Genomic DNA, 11,235 nt, shown 5'->3' on the forward strand with positions numbered 1-11,235 from the left:
GTTCCTGCTTTTTATACTTAGATCACTTTGAAATTTCTGTGATTTTAAAGTTAGAACTGCCGTAAGAACCAGAGAGCATACATAACAACAGTTTTTGTTCCAAAGTGGTTGAAGGTACTTACTTGGCTATCATAAAAAGTTGTTTCTGTTCTAGATACTATTTAATACCCGACAAGTTTTGATGGTACTACAGACCACCCTGTACTCAGTCACTGTCCTGTACCTCTCTCCTTTTCACACAAAAGCAGCTGCAAAACAAAGTTTTTCTAAAACCAGTCAAGAGTAAAATTCTTTCTCATTTGTCTTCCAGACACGAAGATCGATTGAGAAGTTATTAGAATGGGAAAACAATAGGTTATACCACAAGGTGAGTGCCGCAGGGAGCAGCTTCGTACTGTTGGAGTTTGAATTGCACAGTATGGAAACAGATGCTTTTGTTGAACGAAAAATATGAAAGGTGGACAAATGGGCTAGTCTGTGTGCTGCAATAAAATACAGCTCATTTTTCTTCTTTTTCTTTCCTCCTTGTCTAGCTGTGCTTGCATTGGAGACTAAGCAAAAGGAAATGTGAAACGAATAACATGATGGAATATGTAAGTTAAAGGGCTGTTTTGTGAGTTTCTCTATTAAATGATCATTTATTTTGCTTCTGATCTTATTCTTTTCATGATTATTAATCAGTAAAGGTGTCAGGAGCTTAATCGCCTGAGTGCAAGGATTTTCTACGGTTCACAGATGCATGGTTTCATGTGCAGGACTGATTTATAAAGTTATGAATGACTTGAAAACAAGGCTTCACTGTGTTCTGAAAAATAATAAATTAATTGCCAAGATAAAATAGCTTGAACATGTGCTGATGGAGTGTGAAATTTTAGATGCTGTATAAAGAATAACCACAACTTTGGTTACGCAGCAAGTCAGATATGGCTATTTTATATAATGCTAATCAAGTCCAAAAGTATGGAAGAAGACCTTTCAACTAAGCTGTTGGAGCTTAAGAAACCTTTAGCCTTTTTAGATTTTAACTGCCCCTTACCTCAACTATCTTGAAAGTATCTTTATCTCCAATTGGTGTCACTAAAATATTTTTAAATCGGTCTCTGGAGTTTTAATCTACTTCAGTCGTTGGCTGAGACTCCATAAACCCTTCTTGGAAATATACAGTGAGAAGTTATATGTGGTTTTAAATGAGTGATGTCCTGTGTAGGATTTCAGTTTGTTTAGCTTGCAACTTGTTCTTTTTTGGTGCTGTTCTTATTTCCATTTTCAATATATTTTGGAGGTACATAGGATAGGATGAAATTAAGCTGCTAAATGTAAGAAACATTAGAATTTCCGTAATTTCTTTTAATGCCTCAGTAAGTAGGCTACAGGAAGGTTAGCTTTTTAAAAATAAAGATTAGCTTCTGAGAAATATTGGCTGAGTTAGTTCTAGCTTAGTCTGTGATCTTCCATTATGCAGTACTTTGTCTATTCTTTAGAACAACAAAGCTATAATGCACGTAAAAATTCTAAAAGTGATTAAACAGTTCAAAATGATAGACAAATGATCTTTATCTTTTAGTCTTCCCCTTTTCCCAGTCTCTCCTTTAGATCTTATCTCTTGCCTGAAATACAAGGTCTTCAAAATGCTTTTTTTACAGATGGCTCTATTCAGTTCACTGAATAAGTACTTTTTGTAACATTTATTCTACAGAATTTTTTAGGTTAGATATATGAGTGTAACTGAAAATGGAATAAAACATATTTCAGAAAGTAGACTTAAGCTTTGCCTAAATGAAGTGTTTATACTTTGCTGAAAACTTTTATTTTTCTATAGGAAGCATTGTCAAACCCAATGTTCTGCAGATTCAATTGGAAAAAATATAATGTGAGTTTGTAAATACTATGGCCCAGCAACATTTACAGATAAATATTCATTCTATTAAATATAATTCCAAATCAGTTGACCTGCTTACAATAAGAATATAAGCATGGGCATATAGTTTTACAGGATAAAGATCAAAGATTTTATTTTCAATTTGCAAAGTGTCTGGTATTATCTCTGGATATGCTTAACGAGAAAATTTTTACAAAACTTCACTGTACCATTTTCTTCTTTCAGTGAACTGAAATTGCCAGTGTCTTTAAGAACTACCCGTTATATGATTGTGATTTAATTTTAAATAATAAACTCCTATCCTCAACTTTTCACAAAACAGATTATTTAAGTTAGACTCTTGTACCCAAAACTTGGTGCTTTGCTGAATGAGGTTTGAAATCCACTGTAATAGATGTTAAACTAAATAAATAATTAGTGAAATAAAGAAAGACAAGATAATCTTATACCTTCGGTATAAACACGATGTTCCAGCTTTACTTCTTTCTCCCCTTTTGAAACTTTGTCTGAACATTAGAAGCCCTGGTATCTCTGCAGAATCCAGTGGTTGACTCAGGCCAGTGATCAGTGGATTTTGAGCAGTTTGCATCACTTCTGAAAATAAGTACCTTCTGAATATCTCAAAAAATAAACCGGTACACCTGGTTTCAGTATTCATTACTCCAAAATGCCTTAGAAATAAAATCGGAGACTTACTTGTTTTCTGAGGCTTGGTATGCTTGCAGAGATAGAAGTCTTAATTCTCTAAGCAGCTAAGTTGTATTCTCCTTTAGAATCAAAAGCATTGAGAAATAATTTTTAACTTCTTAGAACGGTGAGTTTCCCTTTAAAGTAAATAAAATCCTTATTTATGTTACCAGATGCATTTATTTGTTTCTAAGTCAGATCACATTGCTGTGTTATGACTGTCTCTGAAGGAAGAACATGCACAAGTGAACATTTTCTTTAAGCTTCCTATTTAAAGGAGGAAAATACTTGGATTGTGTTCTGGAGTGGACCCTATAGTGTACTTAGCTCAGAAAAACATAGTTTAGATTTGAATTGAGACCATAAGAATAATCATGCAAAAGCATTAGTCAAGTTCTTGTTAACTACTTGAACATTTGTAGATATGGGAGCTTTGCAAAAGTTGATACACTTTTTTATACAGGTATTGAACTATAAACATGATTTAGAATCCTGTATTAAGTGGCAACAATTCTGAAGTAAGTGGAAGTGCAATTGAAAATTAACTTTTCATGCATTGTGCATTCAGGAGGTTTTTGTTTTGTTTTTTTTTAATGAATGCATTTATGTCTTTCATAATTTTTCCCAATGAATAAATTACTACATAATAATTCTCTAACATAATTAGCTTACTTCAGTTTGTTTTTGTGTCTCATATCAGTAGGCAAACTTTTCCAGTTGAATTTGATTCTTTGAGTATTGGTTTTCTACCCCAAACCAATTATCATAGATGACTTTTCTAATGGTCTCCTACCTGAGACAAGTGCCGTGATTTTTGCTTTTCATCACAACTTGATATACTAAAAATAACCACCCCAAACCATGTGAATTATCATTGTGATAGATAATAGGATTGCTGCCATCTTTAACACATATTTGTTTTCTTTTTAAACAGGTCATCCTTATAGAATTTTTACCAAAGACACCGATTTTTCGACCAGATTAGCATTTGATTTATTTATAGAGACTTATTCAAGTATGTTGTCTTTCCAATGGTGCCTTGCTTGGTGCTCTCCTGGTAGTGACATAGCATTGGTTCTACAGAATCTTGTGGTGTTTTCATTCTTTTTTTGTTTGTTTTGGTTTTTTTGTGTTTGGTTTTTTGTGGTTTTTTTTTTTTTTTGGTTGGTTGGTTAGTTGTTTTTTGTGCTTTTTTAATAAGAATGTGTTCTAAGTTGCATTTGATCAAACTCTGCAAAGGAATTTCACACAAATGTTAATTACTACTTAAGTTATTTTTACTTTTGCTACTTCTGTTTATTAATATATCTTGGTTTTCAAAAGAGTCTTTTATATGTGTGCGCGCGCGTGTGTACATATATATTACTATAAATACACAGCTGAAAATGATACACAAGTGAACAGGTATTTTTTTATCCCAATATGATACAACTGATTGACTGTACATTGTGTAAATCCCTTTAGTCATTCATTTACATGCTGAAGTTCCTTCTAAGATATCCCTAAACTTCTGTCAGTGGCTAGTCAATTGTAAATACTTTTATTTCTTTTTGGGATGTTGACTAGTCTCTTCCAGCAAAAGAAGGAGACAAAGTTCTTTTTGAAACTGTGATTTTTGGAACCCAGATGTTGTTAGTAGAAACCTCTATTCTTTTCATGAAGAAGTCCTGTCAGCTGGTTCTGAAAAAATTTGGCTTTAAAAAGTTAAAAAAAAAAAAAAAGGCAGCCAAGTGGAATTATTTTACTCAGACTAGAAGAGTCACTGAGAGAATTGCATGCATCTGGTTAGTAGAACTCAAGATCACAAAAGTATATTATTATTGCATTTTATAATGTAGCTGTTTTAATTCAGTTGCCATGTGCCAGCTTTATTCATACTGTTTACCAGATCCTGTACACAGGGGTGCAGAAGGACTTGTTTTACTAAAACTTAATTGTCCAAGAAGACTTTTCGTGGGGTTTTTAATTTATTTTGAAGCCACATACGCAGAAATAAAGTTATTGAAAAATTCTTGAACAGTGCAGTTCCAGATGAAAATGCCATGTATTAAAAGTAATCAAAGCAGGGTGCACTGGGCAACAGTGTAAGTTTAAATTAGGCAGTTATTTATTGCACCCTTTTTTTTGCTCATTTTGGTTTACAAAGGTTATTTTCTGCACAAGTATAAGACATTTTTTAACTGGATATGTGATGTACGCTTGGGTCAGGCCAGTTGTATTTCATTTCTTCTGATTATGCTTTAGTTGTACATATCTTCACACATAGCTTTTGGGTTTTTTTTAATTGCAACTCATATTTTAAAATTTGCTTTAGGTACCTAAAATTACTGTACACAAAATTGATGTAAGTTAAGAACATGTTCCTTGTACAGTTGTGTTAGCAAGCAATAATGTGAATATATGAAAAAACCAGATATACTCTGCTTAATATTTGTATGAATGAAAAGTTGATAAAAGAATAGTCTTCTCTTTTTAATCTTTTAAATACAAGTTTTATTTCAAGGTAATGTATTACAGGTACCTTGATGCTGTGAACTATTTTTCTATGTCTTCAAAATATTTATTCTCTGTAAAATATTCTCTAGTGAGTATTACATTCCTAAATTGTTCATTGTGGGAGTGGTCGAGAAAGTTTTTAAGTTTTCTTAAATCTAAGCCTTCTGTATCTGTTCTCAAAATCCATCCTTTGCTCAGCTTTTGTCTGTGGATTTGTGCTTTGAAAATAGCTATTCCACTTGGAAAATAGCTCAGCTATGCTTTTCATACAAGCCTACAAGTGTGTTTCTTTGACTTGACGGAGTATGATTTTTAATCAAAAAATCCCAGTTTTGTGCTGGCCTCACTCTTCTGAGTGCCACCAATGGTTTCTCTACAAAGTAACTGTTTATAATTTTCTAAAAATCAATTTCAGCCTCTTCTTCAGTACAAATCTGAGTCTGCTCTACTCCTTCTCTCACCCAGTAGTAGTAATTGTAACCTTGGACTAGTCTCAGCCTGTGAAAGGACAGAAGCCTAACATTGATGGCAGCAGAGACTGGGGAGGTTAGAGGTACAGAGGAGAGGTTGGAATTGAACAGAAGTGATAACTGGTGATAAATACTGATGACCAGAAATACATACTGGTTTCTTTTAGTGTCAGTTTTCAATAAAATGAATATTGGATCATATGAGGCCTAGATTTTATAAAAATTTTTGTTTGACTATACAAATACCTTGTGTCATGGATGCAGTTTTCCACTGGTGTGGAAACCTATCCTTCCACTCTAGTGGAAGATATGGCTTATGATATATTCATAGCAGCTATTCATAGCAGCTATTTGCCTTGGTCTACTGCCCAAACTTCCCATGCTATGTTCTGTCCATGTCCACAGCTACCTTGCCAGCAGCACCCAAACCCACCGACAGTAAAGCTGCTTTGGGTGTGATGTGTGCTGAGACCAGAGCAGTGAATAGAGTGTGGCTTACAGGTTTACAGAGTATCCCATTAGTAAAGCTTCCACGTTAATGGTAGTGATAGCTAAGATCTTGTCTACTTTGGGGTGCTTTAGCAGTCATGGGCTTGGTTAGCAGGCATTTCTGTATTTTAGCTGTGACTTTCTCTTTAAGAAATAATACAGAGATCTAAAGTAGAGCTCTGAGCAATTAAAAAGTTAAATCCCTTTGTAAGGAGGCCAGACTTACTCCCTCAAAAAGTATTTTGGATATTTTATTAAAACAATGTCTCTGACTTAAAATATAATCAGGAAACTTGAGAAACTGCCTATATAGACAGATGAGTTTTATCTCAGAAGTGGTACACTCCTGAAGAAGTAGTACACTCACCTAGTAAGAATGTTACAAAACATTTTCATACAATCCCTTTCAATTCATTAATTACAATGATGAAAGTTGAAGACGGCAGGAGCTTTAATCAACTCTTTAATGCCTACGGCAGTTGTCAGGATTTTCTTTTGATGTTGCTTCTGAAATACTAAATCTATTTATTTTGATTGCTAGTGAGAAGACATATATTACCTTTTTTGTCCACTTGGCAAAGAATGAAATTGCACAGTTTGAGCAGACCAGAAGCTATAGCAGGACTTCCAGGACACAGCCTACTCTTTGCTAAAATAACTATTACATTTTACTAACTTGTTCAGCTTCTTGCAACTCAGCAATTCCTACAAATAATCTTACCTAGCTCAAAATTCCTTGAACAGTTAAGTTAGGTATCAAGTTGATATTAATCATTTAGCAAATGATGCTGATTGTGCCTGTTTCATCTTTAGCCTGCTAAACTAATGGTGAAGGCATCAATGAATCCCTGTGAGAGCTAAATACTATTTTTAGATATAGTTGCCCTTAACTGAATAAAGATTTCTTTCTTACTGTAATAGAATAGCAACAAATTCTTTTTATTTCTTAGTGATAGGTGGAAATAAGTTCTGAGGGAAAAGAACCTTCTGTCTGACCCTATGTGAAGAATTCTGAAGAGCTCATCTGTTGTTAAATAGCTGTAACTTGAAGTTTATATTGGGATTGGCAAGGTTCACCAGAAATGAAAGTGTTTATGGAGATAGGTTACAGGAAGTCAGTAAATTTTTTGTGATAGGTCAATAAGAGTAATTTTAATAAACTATTTATGCAAATCCAAAATTCCCCATGATACTTAAACCCAAGTAGAATAGATAGTAAGAATGCTTTACAGTACTTAGATGTAAATTATAATCTGTAAATCAATTTGTTAAATTATATGTTTTTGTAATTCTCAAGACCATGGTGTTTAAATGAAGTACTCTATCTCTCAGATACAGGCTTACTTAAAAGTCAGTTTTAATTTTTTTTTTTCCAAAAGTCATTGTTTAATCCCAAAGATTGTAGGAAGAGCTTTAAAATGCAATCTGTAACTGCTTAGAATCCAGGGGCCAAGGAAAAAGAACTTGTCTTTATTCCCTTCCCTCCACCTCCTACCCTAAAGTCTTAATTTTAAATTGGTCCCCTTGTTTTGGAGCCCTAGTTTATGGGTTTTGAGCAGCTGGCAATAATGCAAATTGTCCACCAAAAACCCCATTTGAATTCTGAACAGTTTAAAAAGATCACTTTAATTGAAGAGGCAAAAGACTTGTTAAGCAAAGAAAATCCCTGGTTCTTTTAAGTTCTCCCAGCACTGCTGTTGAGTAATTGAAAGAAGGATCATGATGACCCTACATTAGGTCAAAATCCAGATGATTTTGTGTAAAGGAAATGCTCAATTAGAGAGGTCTCAGAGCCTCAGATGTCTTGGATTCATAGTAGTGACTTATTAAGGGTACGTGGCGCTGGCTATTTTTGTATCTGTAACTAAAATAATTTATGTTGCTCTTCAGCAACCTTGCTTATGAAAAGAAAGCATTTCAGAAATCTGTATTCATCACTGCTAATTTGCTGTAGTTTCTGTGCTTCTCCCTATAGCCACGTTGCATTTCCATGACAAACAGCTAAGTGTATGATCATTATAATGCCTTTAATAGCCATATTGTAGGTAGAAATATTAACTTCTCAGGGACTAATAGGAAATATGAAAATGGAGTTAATGAGCTGAATGCCTATCTGCATGAAGGCTTATTCTGCAAATGTCACCCTAGAAACTTGATTGTAATATGCATGACCATTATGAATGTTACCAATATACAATTAAGAGAGCTTCTTTTACCCTGTATTACTACGCTGCTGAATGTCAAAGTATGTTGGATAAGGATAAATGAAGGGGGGTTTTTTTCTGATTTGGATGCAGTGATTATTTCTAATGGTGCTACCTTCTTAATTCCTGTGTTTATTCTTTGTAAAGTTCCCTCTGTAGGCTGGGTGAATAAGGGGATACTGGTATACTAAGAAAACAGTATCATTCTTCTTGAGGAAGTAAAATAATTTCAAGGGGAGAAGTACACTAGCAGAGAAAAAATTTCATTGCTGAAAACATGCATTTATTCTTCATTAGATACCCATTTGTATTGTCTTGTTGGTAACAGTACTTCGCAGTTCATTAATTTTTGAACTTTCATCTTTCTGCACATTGATGCTTCAGTCAGTGTGGGCTAAATTAGAAACTATGTTTGAAAATGTAAAACCCCCTGATTCCTTGCATGAAACTTCATATGTTGACACTTGTGCTGGTGTATGTATCCCTACCACATAACACCTGGGTAATACACATCTTTTATAAAACTACATTTTACGTTTTCATGGAAGTTGTCCTTTTAAAAAAAAGTCTTCTGGTTTATGTCATTAATATCCCATTAAGATTTATTTTCTTGAAAAAGGATTCATAAATGCTTGACTCCTCAAAATACAACAGACCGGTAGGAACAATTTAATGAGGCAAAAGATGAAACATAGGAATTAGGAGAAGCAACACCCAAAAGACTGGATTTGGGGATTAGGTTTAGAGTTCTGTGAGTATGACAGAAAACAGTTTTGAACTGAATTAAATGGTATTGAATGATGCAAGTTAAGCAAAAGCTAGTAGTCCATTTCAGTAATTATGTAGACTGTGTTACCTTCTGTTCACTTTTTTTATTTTGATAAGTGGGTTATTAATTATGATTTATGCTCTGGCTGATAGACAATTTTGCTATCATACAGAATAATAATGCAGAAGGTAAGCATCCTTCTAAACTCAGCATCTCTTCATTTAAAATAGCCAGACCAAAATGGCATTGCTGATGAGAGCTGCACTGTGAGTGCAGAACAGACTTTTCCTAAGCTGGAGCCTGTAATGCATGGCTAATTGTTTCCAAAGGAAATTCTTGACTTGTCCAGACAGCTCCTGTCATGTGACAGTATATTGAAGGCCCACAAGTAGGATCCAGTTAGTACAATTTAAGTTCAGGTAAGTAAGACTTTTGTAGTTAATTGCAGTTTTTACAGAGAAGGGAACCATTGACAACTGCTCACTTTTAGGGCACAAATAGTAGATTTTTATAATGTTTATTGAAACATGCTTTTTTGTTGTTGTTTGCTCCTCATATATAGCTTAATAATTGAAAGTTACTTTGCCTCGAGTTGAAAACTAGGCTTAGTAGTCAGCTGAAGACTTTTTTTTGTTACAGTATTTTAGGTTTATAATACATTTTTTGAGTCACATTTAGAAATGTTTCAAGATACCCCGATGCAATATAACTTGATATTTTTATCAGTTTTTTGGCTGTATGTTCAAACTGGTTTCATTGTGCTGATATATCTAACTCATCCACTCCAAGTGTTTATCTCTGATCCGTTTCTGCTAGCAGCAGGCTTTCTAACTTGTTAGGATATGCAGTGTACCTACTGGTTAATATTGTCAATGAACAGTTTGGTTCAGTGAGATAACATGAATGCCAGTAGTTCCTGATTTGAAAAGTGTAACCCAGATTCTTGTTTTCGTAAAGGATGGAGTATGGCAATCAGGATATGAACTCATTCCAAACAAATTTGAAAGAGAGTAGTAAACTACAAAACAGTGCCTAAGTGTTGTGTGCTAAATTAGACCTGTGTAACTCATGTTGCTTTGAAAGAATTTGCAGAGAATTGCATCAGACTGTGTGTGCTTAGGAAAGACCTGTTAAATATATGAAGCAGTAATGGTAAATAAGTCACTGAAAGGATGTTGCCATCAAGAGAGAAAACTTAAACCCCAGTATTTTGGAGTATGTTAAAAATCCATTTCAAGCAGAAAATGTGTAAGCAATAATTTAACCTAAAACTGGATATTACAGAAGCTGCTACTTCTAGAGAGCCTTGATGTTAATTTTGCCTGTTGGGCATCTCTCCTCTCACAAAGAGGTTAGAAAGATAGGGTTGCTGCAATTTCCACTGTTGTAACATTCTTCTTCAAATATCCTAAGTCTGGGTGAGAGACTCAAAGCTTAGAAGCCAGTACTGTGTTCACAGGGTGCACAGCTTTGGGAGGAGAAGCTAGGAGTAAAAGGACTTTTTAAAGGCTGCACAATTGTATATATGCATATTTAAGAATATTTAACCATGTCTGCTAAATTACCGAGGCTAATCTATTGTTGAATTATAGAATATTATTTAATACATCGACATCGGTTTTTCCTGACCTGACCCAGGATTGGAATGGACTCCAATATAACTTTTTTTAAAGCATTTCTTAAGTTGTATGTATCATAAGCTAATAAAATAATTGTTAACCTATCTACTAAGCCTTACTGTTTTTCATCTGTGTTGGGGGAGGGCGTGGTAGGGAGAGGAAGAAGGGGAAAAACCTGAGAAACTGCTGTATTGTGCAATGGTCTCATCTTACTTCCAGTTGATACTTTTAGTCTAAATGGGCGGGGGGGGGGGGGGTGGGTGGGTGAGAGGGGAGAGAAAATGATTTAGGGTGATTTAGGTGACTCTAGGACTGGAGTTAGCAAATTACAGGCATTGCCTGCGCTAAGTGTTTCAAACTGGTTTTTCATTAAGTCCACATTTTGAGTTCTTTAAGCTTTTCAAGCTCTAATGATAGTAGGATTTATTAAATGTACTGTCATGGTTGAATGGTAATGTCGAAGCTGTTTCTACACTTTTATGTTTTATTCACGTGTACTCTCAAGATAGGGTTTCCATCTAGTTGAGGCAGATGCCACCTATTCAGAAAGGAGTCATTCCCATCCATGCAATTCACGTTATTTTCAGACCATCCACTATGAAATGCTGGTTAACCTGAACCT

The 11,235-nt window shown here is 34.5% G+C and overlaps 1 protein-coding gene across 2 annotated transcripts in view; it reads left to right on the plus strand.

Moving 5' to 3' along the window:
- Positions 1–10,717, plus strand: part of CHIC2 (cysteine rich hydrophobic domain 2) — a 31,104-nt gene extending 20,387 nt beyond the window's left edge. Inside the window, exons 4-7 of one of the 2 annotated variants that reach the window (XM_042053418.1) lie at positions 311–367; positions 534–593; positions 3,030–3,084; positions 3,501–10,717. In XM_042053418.1, the coding sequence (XP_041909352.1) occupies positions 311–367; positions 534–593; positions 3,030–3,083 (171 nt within the window). In that variant the 3' untranslated portion in view covers position 3,084; positions 3,501–10,717. The remainder of the gene's footprint in view (positions 1–310; positions 368–533; positions 594–3,029; positions 3,085–3,500) is intronic. The other variant, XM_042053419.1, reaches the window with a different exon arrangement.
- The last annotated feature ends 518 nt before the right edge of the window (positions 10,718–11,235 follow it).

Source organism: Corvus kubaryi, unplaced genomic scaffold (genome assembly GCF_017639235.1).
Source record: "Corvus kubaryi isolate FWS band 111438036 unplaced genomic scaffold, C.kubaryi_AGA036_p1.0 split1-131, whole genome shotgun sequence".
In the NCBI taxonomy this organism is placed as follows: domain Eukaryota; kingdom Metazoa; phylum Chordata; class Aves; order Passeriformes; family Corvidae; genus Corvus; species Corvus kubaryi.